General features: G+C 30.6%; 1 protein-coding gene and 1 non-coding gene across 2 annotated transcripts in view; one reads left to right on the top strand and one right to left on the bottom strand.

Moving 5' to 3' along the window:
* Positions 1-2,996: 2,996 nt before the first annotated feature.
* Positions 2,997-3,068, top strand: TRNAD-GUC. The gene has a single exon. It is a non-coding gene; the product is annotated as a tRNA-Asp (tRNA).
* A 7,057-nt stretch (positions 3,069-10,125) lies between these two features.
* The window catches only part of LOC111493509 (ethylene-responsive transcription factor WRI1-like), a 2,866-nt gene continuing 1,717 nt past the window's right edge, over positions 10,126-11,274 (bottom strand). The window contains exons 6-8 of the mRNA XM_023143211.1: positions 11,078-11,128; positions 10,633-10,709; positions 10,126-10,562 (exon numbers count right to left, since the gene is read on the bottom strand). Of these exons, the coding sequence (XP_022998979.1) occupies positions 10,126-10,562; positions 10,633-10,709; positions 11,078-11,128 (565 nt within the window). The remainder of the gene's footprint in view (positions 10,563-10,632; positions 10,710-11,077; positions 11,129-11,274) is intronic.

The following is an 11,274-nucleotide window of genomic DNA, read 5'->3' as shown; positions in this document are numbered from 1 at the left end:
AAAAAAAAAAAAAAAAAAAAAAAAAAAAAAAAAAAAAAAAAAAAAAAAAAAAAAAAAACTATGAACCCTCGACCACGATCCTTGGGTAAGACCATGACAAGAACTCAAGAACAACAACTAAGGGCTTAAGTACTCAAGATAAGAATAGGAACAAGTCAAGAAAGAGCATGGTACCCTAGCACACTCTAAGGACACGAGTAGTCTCTTACTCATTCTTTGTACTAATTCCCTTTCTCTCATGTTTTTAAGGTGACAAGAAGGAGTTGGTTGAGGATGGAAGTGGATCTAGAGCAAATGTCATACAGAGTCATCCCAACTGTTTTAATATTCATAATTTTTTGCTTACCGAACCTAATGTATTCAAACTTTATCTTAGATATGTAAATAAAATATATTTATATTTTTTTTTTTATTTTATTATTACTTTTTTTATGAACAAAATTTATACGGAAAAATCAACAATAATGAAAAACAGTTTGAGTATTAAAGATAATTTCTTTGCTTCCACGGTTTTGTCGAATAAGAGAACAACTATGTATGTAAAATCGCCAACTAAACAAAAATGTAAATAATTAATAACAATTTTTTAATAAACTAAAATCACGCCGTCAACCTAGCTCTCACTTAAGCAGAGAAATCAATCTCTTAATCATGTAAAATTGGAGTTATCTCTTGTTGTTGTTCTTTAGTGGAAGTTCCTCAGCTCTCTCGTCTGCCTCTTTGTGCTAATCCATTCTTTTTTTGTCTTTTTTTCCTTCTTCTGTCAATAACCACTGAATTAGGGTTCTTCTTACTCATGCTCTCTAATTTTACCGACTCTTTTGCGTCTTTTCCATTTTTCAATTTTGTGGCTCTCCTTTCTTTTTAGGTTTGAAAAATGCCGTTGTCGAGGATCAAACCTGAGTCAACCGCATGACAGGTGGGAATACTTACTACGGTACTAAAACAAAAACAACGGATTTGTTAAGTTTTGTAGATTATACAATTTTTTTTCTTTATATTCTTAGTGAGATAATTTGTGGGATAAAACCTTATTTATTCATTTGCTTTATTGGTTCTATATCTTAATCCCACTCTGAAGAGGTCCAAGCTTTCATTTATTTTATTTTCTCTTATTAAGAGGTTATGAATTGGCTTCGAACCCATTTCTTCATCAACCCGACTCGATCCATAATTTTTTTAGACCAAAATAAGAGCTCAACATCCTAGATTTTTCACTTCATATATTACTTCAAAATTTTCTTTACCTTATATTTACTTTTATTCCATCTTTATTTAATTTTTTCGTTTTAATTCTTATAAAGAATCGACTTGTTCGTAATGATTATATCAATTTATACCGTTTATCGTGTAGTACATAAGATTACACCTCAAAATCTATAGATTTATATGTTCATAAAAAACTTGCAAACTTATAGTAACATCAAAAAGTATAATTTAATTGAAAGATAAAATTTGAAATATTAAAAATATAAAAGACAAAACCTATTTGATTTAAATGGTTTAAATTAATATTTAATATATTAATTATATTAAATGTAGTAAAGAAAAATATATTTAGTGGAGAAATATATTTAATTTTAAGTGTTTAATTTAAATTTATGTATCACAAGATTTTATTTATTGTATTTGATACGTTAAATATTAATATAATTAATATATATTTGATACATTTAATTGAAAATGTATATTTAAAATTTGAATAAAAGTCAAATTAGTTAAATATTTATTCATATATTTTATTATATTGATTGAAATAATATTATATCATAATAATATATTATTTAAAAATATTCAAATCTCATAAAATATCTTAATATATTAAATATATTAAAAATATAAAATAATCTGACAAATAATTATTTCTCACTTACACAAGTAAGATTGATAATATCAGCTTGAATTATTCTAAATACTCAAGCTTAATCTTTCGCTAAAAGAAAATACAAATACTTTTTTACTATATTTTCGAGTCGGTTTTACATAATAACATAATAAAACCTTTCCATTTGTAGGGTTGGTAACATTCATACTTTAGTACTATAATTAGCACTATGTAAATGTAACCTTAAATAAATAAAAATGATAAAATACAATGAAGAAACACCATGACTCGGTTGGTTTCTTGTATTCAAAGCGTGCTACTACATTTATTAGATTGCAAGTTGACTTGGCTTCACCACATAATACATTTGAGAGATGGTATTCAGAATCACAGTGTTTTCTCAAACTTGAGTGCATCTCTTGCTTTTGCAACAATACTTCACACGAAAATTCGAGGACAAAGATATGAATCAAGTAATCTCAATTATACAATATTAATGTCACATTAAAAAGAATCGAGCTTCATTTATTATTCATTTTTATAGATAATTAAAAACTAGATTCATGGAGTTTATTTAATGTATTTTAAGTTTTAAGACCTTTTCTTTTTTTAGGTTACATTTACACGGTAGCTAATTAGGGTCATAAAGTACTAACCTTAGAAACTCTTGAAATGCTGTGTAAGGTCGAGGGTTTCACTTTGAGGCTATATAAATTCATGCCTGTTATTTTTGTAGAATAGACTTAGAAAATATAATAAAAAGAGCGTAAGGTCAAGGGTTTATTAAGCTCTCAAAGTAGAAGTTCTAGAGGTATCCTTTCTAGGACATATCGTGTCAAGAGACGGAATCAAATATATTTTATTTATTTATCTAATAATTTAAACCTTTCAAATTTTTTGTTTAAACTAAATTAAACCTTTTGATGTTAGTATAAACTTACGAGAAAGAAATAAAAGGTAAATATTTTAAAATAAGATATGTAGTAAAAAAAATCTTTCATTAAGAAGGTTTGTTTTGGTCTAAACAAATTGTGGATTTAATTTGTGTTCAAACTTTTTAATAACTGAAAATAAAATAATTGAAAGAGATAAAAAAGAATAAAACAAATAAATAAATAAGCTTTCTTCTCATAGTTATTAAATAATAATAATTGATCAAACTGACAAATGAGTCGTTGTAGTATAGTGGTAAGTATTCCCGCCTGTCACGCGGGTGACCCGGGTTCGATCCCCGGCAACGGCGTTTTCCTTTTTATTTACCAATTTATTAGCTCTAAACGGTTCGTTTAATACGTTACGTGCAACTCCTCCTTTGAGACAAGTAATTTCATGTATTTATTATTTTTTCTAATAAAAAATAAATTAAAGAAATTTCTTTGAATAATTTACATATTATTGAAAATTAAGTCTTAAATTTTAAAATAAAAAAAATAAATAATGAAAGTATACAAGTAAAAGATTGATTCCACCCGTTTAAAGTTTTAGGTACGATATAATTATGATATAAATTATTGTTGAATTTAAACCTATTTGGTAATAAATAAGTATACAAGACTATTTGGTGGTTAATGGGTAATAAATAACAACTTTGAATTTCTCTCGTGTTAAGCCTTATGAGTTTAACGTAAATATGATTAATATATGACTATATTATTAGAAACTAAATCATTTTAACAGGTTAATTGTAACTACGACTATGGAATTGTTAGCATGTCTATGCTTGCTTATATCTAATATAGAACCTTTGTTGCGTTTACATGATTCTTGGCCTCGTAGTAAGTTGCATAGTTGGAACTATTAGGATTAATCTTAATAGTAAACTTGTGTCGAGTGGCAAGGGTCCACATAGCATGGTATAGGTGACTGTCCTCCCTTTATGTTTAACTCATGGATACCTTTGATGGATATTCAAATATCTTGATAAAGACTATTAAAGAGTTATTAATTAATCTTTAATAGTAAATAATACGAGGATATGGGATATATATTGACCGTGTGAGTTGGTTGTGCTAAGGTAGCGTCCTAGATGCATATGTTTTGTAGGGTCATTAAGTCATTATGTGAAGATTGTGCATGTCTCGTCCTGATTTTTTCAACTCTCTGAACATGAATCGTAAGCTGAGGCAAATTAGACGATACAAAAGTACAATAAAGTTTTTTTCACTTTTTAACTAAAGAACTTAAAACATACCTTACTTATATATTTGCATTATCCAAAATAAATTTAAGTTTGAATACAATAAAGAAATGCAAAACCGTTAACAAAACCACACAAATTATTGGAGACTCTAGGTTTAGATCTCTATATCACCTGCTCTAGATCCACTCTCATCCTCGACCAAGTTCTAGTTACAACCTAAAAACATGTAAGAACTAGAGCGAGTATAATACTCATTAAGTAACCTACTTATAGACTCTTAATCGTGTCCATGGAGAATGCTACGGTATTATGTTCTATAATTTGACCAAAGGCTTAACATGGTTTCTATTTTAAGGATCTTAGTCCTAAGTCCTAGTCATGATACTTGGTCAATCTGATGTAGAGCCCTAGCTTATGCACTTGTTTGATCTCTCCTAATTGGATGAAGAAAAATAGATCTCACTAGACTATCCATTTCCACTCCATACACCATGCATAACACTAGTCCTCATCATATTCCACTCCCGTAGAAGACCTACTAGGTCACATGGTCGGTGGATACCATGAACCTCTTCATAAACTTTAATATATGATATCATGTCAACCTATCATAAACCTTTGCGTAAGTCATTCACAATATCATACGTAAGGCTCATATTAAGTTTCAAGCAAATTGGAGTTCCTTAGGGTCATAATCATGTTAACTTTTATTTTCTTTTAAATTATTCAATTTAGTAACTTTTTAATGTTGTAAACTTGAAATCTATGTTACATAAATTGTATAATTATATAATTATTGATAATAAATAATTTTGTGCAATTTAATTAATTACTTTTTAAAAGAAAAAAAATCACATCAAAAAAACTAAACCAGGTCGTTGAAAAGTAAATAAGTACATATAACTCATTTATTAAACAAACCGTTTTGAGCAATTAAATGTAAAATAAAAAGGAGAATGCCATTGTCGGGGATCGAACCTGAGTCACCCGCATGATAGTAGGGGTGTATATGGTCCGGGTTAGGTTGAGTTGACGGATTTTTTTGACCCAATCCAAAAATTCGGGTTGGTTGGATTGGTAACCCAACCCAACCCAAAACTTTTCACAACCCAACCCAACCCAACCCTCTATTTTCGGGTTGGGTTGTCATAATTTTTTTTAACCTTTATTTATCCATAATTTATAATTATTCGGATACAATCTTAAATAAAATACATTAAAAGTTCACAAACAAACACAAATTAATCCAAAATTATTCGCACAAAAAAAATCAATAAAAAACAACTAGCGAAAATTGTAACGTATTAACATAGTTCAACATTGTCATAAAATTAAATACCGCTATTCGCACAAAAAAAATCAATAAAAAACAACTAGCGAAAATTGTAACGTATTAACATAGTTCAACATTGTCATAAAATTAAATACCGCTAAATGCCAACATTTCTTAAAATAAGAAAAAATATAAAGATATATCATGAAATTAAATAACCAATAATTTGTATTAGTTTAAACATATTATTTATATATATAGCCAAAGGAAGAAAAATCGAACCGATTTAGTTCGGGTTCAGAAACACTCAACCCTTCTAATTCGGGTTGGGTTGGTCCGTGTTGTCGGGTTGAATGTACACCCCTACATGACAGGCAGGAATACTTACCACTATACTACAACAACTCATTCGTTAATTATTTTCATATTATTATTTATTTTTATTATTCACGGATAGATTTTTAAAGGTTTAACTGCAACAAACCAACAAAATAAGAACTCAAGATACTACACTACATATCTTTTTTTCAAATTTTTCTTTACCTCATATTTGCTTTTATTTCTTCTTTATCTAATTTTTTCGTTTCAATACTCGGGAAAGATCGACTTGTTCGTAATGGTTATATCAATCGATATAACTTATCTTGCAGTGCATAAAAGTGCAACGCTAGATCTGTAGATCTGTAGGTTTATAAATCCTTCTTGCAAACTAATAGTAACGTCAAAAGGTTAAATTTAGTTGAACATAGAGAAAAATATATTTAATTTGAAGCGGTTGAAATTAATATCAATATAAATGAAAATTTATATTTCATTTGAAGGGTTTAAATTAAAATTTAATATATTAGATATATTAAACATAAATAAATTATTTAGTGTATTTGATAAGTTAAATATTAAAATAATGAATGCATCTAATGAGATATTTTATAATATTTAAATATGAAATTATATCCAAATATTTAGATATTCAAATATATCATTTGTGATAATGTTTATCGACCATTTCTTTGTGCATTTTAAGATTAATATGGAACATGAAACTCATTTTCGAGATATTTTAAATATGTTGAGTTCAGACAAGTAGTTTATGAATCTCTCAAAGTGTAAGTTTTGTAGGTATTTTTTCTAGGACATGTCGTTTCAAGAGAAAATATCACAATAGACCCACTAAAGTGAAGATTGTAATTAGTTATAAACACTTATGTGAGCTTGCAAGAAGGCTTTATAAACTTACAGATCTATAGATCTAGCGTTGCATTCTTGTGCACGGTATAACAAGTTGTATCGATTGATATAATCATTTTTAACAAGTCGATCCTTCCCGAGGATTGAAACGAAAAAATTACATAAAGAAGGAATAAAAGCAAATATGAGGTAAAGAAAAATTTGAAAAAATGACACGTAGGGAACAATGCAGTATCTTGAGCTCTTATTTTATTTATTTGTTGAAGTTAGACTTTAACTCATCTAATTTAAACACTCGGGTGGATGAGAAAAAAATATGTTCGAGACGATTAATAAAATTTTTTAATAAGAGAAAATAAAATAAATGAAAGAATAAATCAAATAACTAAATAAATAAGGTTTCTTCCCATAAACTTAAAAAAGAACTCTGACAAGATCAATAAGTAATTAAGTCGTTGTAGTATAGTGATAAGTATTCCTGCCTTCGATCCCCGGCAACGAGAACACCAAACCTATTACTTTTATCAAAATGGCAATTGGTGGACCAAATAAATTTTTGTTCTCACACTGAAATTTATGCATATACACTAAAAGAAGAGTTTGATCCCAATGAGATGATAACTTATTGTGAGGCCGCAATTGAGATAGCGTGACAGAAGATTACGTAAAACGAGCTTGAAGCAATTGAAAAAAATAAGACGTGGGCACTCATTGATTTACCACTTGATCACAAAGCCATCAGTTTAAAGTGGGTGTTTAAGATCAAGAAGAATAGTGAAGGAAATGTCATCAAGTACAAAGAACATGGGTGGGAGGAAGTTGATTTTGATGAAGTCTTTACACTCGTGAAGTTGATTTGTGTCCTCACAGCTCAACATGGGTGGGAGGTTTATCACTTAGTTGTCAAAACAACATTCTTAAATGGCGACCTCCAAGAAAAAATATATGTTGCCCAACTTGAAAGTTTCATCATCAAAATCGAATAACACAAATGTACAAGTTGTCAAAGGCCCATTATGATTTACGACAAGCATAAGGGCGTGAAACATATGACTAGACAAGAGCTTGAAGAGTCTCAATTTCACGAAGTGCTTGCAAGAGCATGCAGTGTATACAATAAGTCATGGAGCTGAAGCACTCATATTTGGTGTGTACTTTAATGACTTGATTGTCACTAGTATAAATGTTGAAGAAATCAAAGAGTTCATGCAGCAAATGATGAAATAATTTGAGATGACTGACCTCTAGTTACTCATGTACTATCTCAGTATTGAGGTGGTCAGAAGAAATATTGCATCGTGCTAAATCAATTGGCCTAGGCTAAAAAGATGTTGCAACCATTTAAGATGGAAGACTACAACCCAACCAAGTATCCTATGGAAGCAAAGTTACAGCTTGAAAAAAAACGCTGAAGAAAACTTGGTGAATTCCACCAAATATAGGCGCGTCATCCAAAGTTTAAGCTACTTGACTCATATTCGTCTCGATCTTTCATATCATAGGTTGTCAAAATGGTGAGTAAGGTAGGTACATGGAAAAGTTTATTGTGATGCATCATCAAGCGGTCAAGCACATTCTTCGCTATGTAAAGGAACCACAAGCTATGGATTGAAGTACCAAAGAGGGATAGGATCTAATGAAGTAGTCAATTTTACTGTAACTGATTTAGTTGGAGACATCGACAATAGAAAAGGCATTGCATCAATGGTGTTTTATCTCAATGAAAATGTGATCACTTTTCAATCTCAAAAGCAGCGAACTGTGACATTATCTTCTCGTGAAGCCGAGTTCATGGCACTAACTACTACATCGTTCCAAACATTGTGGTTAAGAAAGTTGTTGAGAAAAGTGATTGAAAGTGAGCTAAAGCTAGTAACTCTGTACGTTGACAATAAATCTACAATTTCATTGATGAAAATTCAGTGTTTCATGTACAATAACAAACACATCGGCACTCGCTTATAGTAGAGGCTAAACAATGTGTAAATACTCCTTCACCTCACCAAAATTTCATTTGAAGCAAAGCAAACGTGTAGTATATTCTTCGGAATGTATTGTAATAGCTACCTGCTAACTATAACAACAACCTTGACTCTCTTAAAGTCAGCCTCTATATTAACTTACTCAATAATAACATATTAGGTATGTGTCGTATTTCTACTCAAAACATCACCAGTTACGTTGAGCTTACCAAGATTATATAGTACCTTCACATTATAACCCTGACCAACTTTAGCTATCGTTGTTGGCTCACTTCTTAATAAACAAATATTTCACGCATTTATTATCCGGTGCAAATCTGAATCCTCAAATCATACAAATAATTTATCCATTTTTTCAACGTGAAGACCACAATAGTCAATTCTAAGTCATGAGTTAAATAGTCCAACTCATAACATTTCAACAGATAAGACAGGTAATAAAGTAACATAAAAAAAACTCCACACCTAAATTTATGTAGTCTCGAGACCTAGAGTTGTACTCTATGCACGATAGAACAAGTTATGTTTATTGATATAATCATTGCACCAAAAAAAAAAAAAAATCTCCTTCACAATTTTTTTTAAATTAATATAAGATTTTTTTTTTTTTTTTTTTTACAACTATACTAACAACACATTTGTTAATTAAGCACAAGGAAGTTAAAATAAATTATTTAAAAAGCTAATATATGTAGATAGAATTGTGCTGGGAGATCGAGCTCGGGTCACTCGCATGACAAGCGAGAATACTTACCACTATATTACAACAACCCATTTGTCTACTGTATATAAATTTATTATGGTTTTGGTGAATCGAGTCCCTTTTTAATTTTGTGGGAAGCTTATATATTTATTTATTTGTTTTATTCTTTTTATATCTCGAAGATGTTAAACCTTTCATTTATTTTATTTTCGCTTATTAGAAATGTTTATGAATTGACTGGAACACATTTTTCTAATCAACCCGAGTATTTAAATTATGAAATGATTTTAATTACAACTTAAGTATACCGGTAAGAATGTACATAAGTTGAATACAACTTTGAGTAGATGAATTACAGGTAGGTTACGTTTAAGTTATATATTTACTATGTCCTACTTTAAAACTAGTGATCAATATCATATGGAAAGATGTGACTAATGTGGGGATAGTTAGAGTACTTGTGAACTCACTCTTAATTGTGAACTCATCCTGGTGCGCGAGGATCTGCATGGTATTTTCGAAAGATAGAATCACATTAGTGGTTGTCAACTAATCTTAGTAATGAACTTGTCTCGATTGATGTGGGTTCACATTTGTGCTTAGTGAGAATATTTGCTAAAACCATCACACCTAAATGGTGAGAAAGTTCTTTATTTATAATTAAATAAATTACACGGATATGTAAGGAGTAATAAATGGGAAAAAACAATAAATGAAAGATATCTATGGTAAAGAGTAATGAAAGACAAGTATCAAGATATTTTCTTGTAATAAAATATCAAATATGATATATATAGTAAACTATAATTTAACACTCGATAAAGATCAAAACCATGTTGATTCTTCAAATAACTATGATTACACATGACATACAAACATCCACAATGATTAAAGTACTATGAACGACTTTTTAAGTACTCAAAAGTATTTTTATTTACACTTTAAAACACTTTTTTAGCACTTAAAAAGTCATTACAAGCACGTCTAAAATGTATGACGTTTGTATATATGAGATCAAACCAAAGCGAAGTAATGAAAAGGGGTGGAGAGTGATAAGTTGGTGGTTCCTTGACATGAATATTGCAAGTGCAAGTAAGGATTAGGATCAACAAAGGAGAGTAGCGCTCTACCTTCATCCATGGGGTACTCCTCTTCCATTTCGGCATCTCCATTGACGTTTACAACGTTCTTCTCCATAAGGTGTTTGAAGAGGGACGACTTGAGGAGAAGGCCAAGCGCTGTGCGAGGGGACGTTCGTGGGGCAGTCGGAATAAATGCGCTATTACTTGTAGTATTGGTATCAATTGAAAAGGACAATGGTGGAGAAGGCTGCATTGGGTTTGGGTTAAGCCACCTTATGTAGCTGCTCAACTCGAAGTTGGTCACTGCGTTGAGGCCTCTATATTCGATTGCTGCTATGTCGTATGCCCTCGCTGCCTCCTCTTGTGTACCTACAAGTTATCAACGCTTAACCCTTATGAACCATTGGAAATTAATAAATTTTGGAGTTGAAATACTCACCGTAAGTTCCAAGGTATAAATACTTGTTGCCAAATACCCTTCCAATTCTTGCTTCCCACCTCCCATTGTGATGGTGTCTGCAAAATCGACTCTCTTCATATCAAATTTGTTCGGTCGAAAGAGTAGATGTTCAAATTTTTCTATAATAGTCCAAGCCCACCGCTAGCAAATAAGTCCTCTTTGGACGACTTCCCCTCAAGATTATAAAAAAATCGATGTGGGATCTCACAATCCACCCCCTTCGGGGCTTAGCCTCCTCGCTGACACATCGCCTTGTGGTTTTGATATCATTTGAGATTTCCTTTCCGAGCTTCCCTTTAAGGTTTTAAAATGCGTTTACTAGTGATAGGTTTCCACACTCTTATAAAGAATGTTTTGTTCCCCTCTCCAATAGATGTGAATCGTTGAAATTAAAAAAAAAAAAAACGTTTATGAGTGATATTACCTCGCAACTCCTCGATATTTGGATACACCTCTAGAGAAACCACTGCTTCTCCTGCAAGAGGGAGTGGAACCAAAATGTATTATACGTTAGTTTTTCTTATCGAGACTCGTAAAATTGAAGTCTAACTCGATAACTCGTTGGTTTTTTTTGGTTAATTTTTTAAATTTTCATCCGAACAAAAAAAAAAAAAAAAAAAA

The sequence above is a fragment of the Cucurbita maxima genome, unplaced genomic scaffold, assembly GCF_002738345.1.
Source record: "Cucurbita maxima cultivar Rimu unplaced genomic scaffold, Cmax_1.0 Cma_Scf00019, whole genome shotgun sequence".
NCBI lineage: Eukaryota > Viridiplantae > Streptophyta > Magnoliopsida > Cucurbitales > Cucurbitaceae > Cucurbita > Cucurbita maxima.
This window is presented reverse-complemented; position numbering and strand designations above follow the sequence as displayed.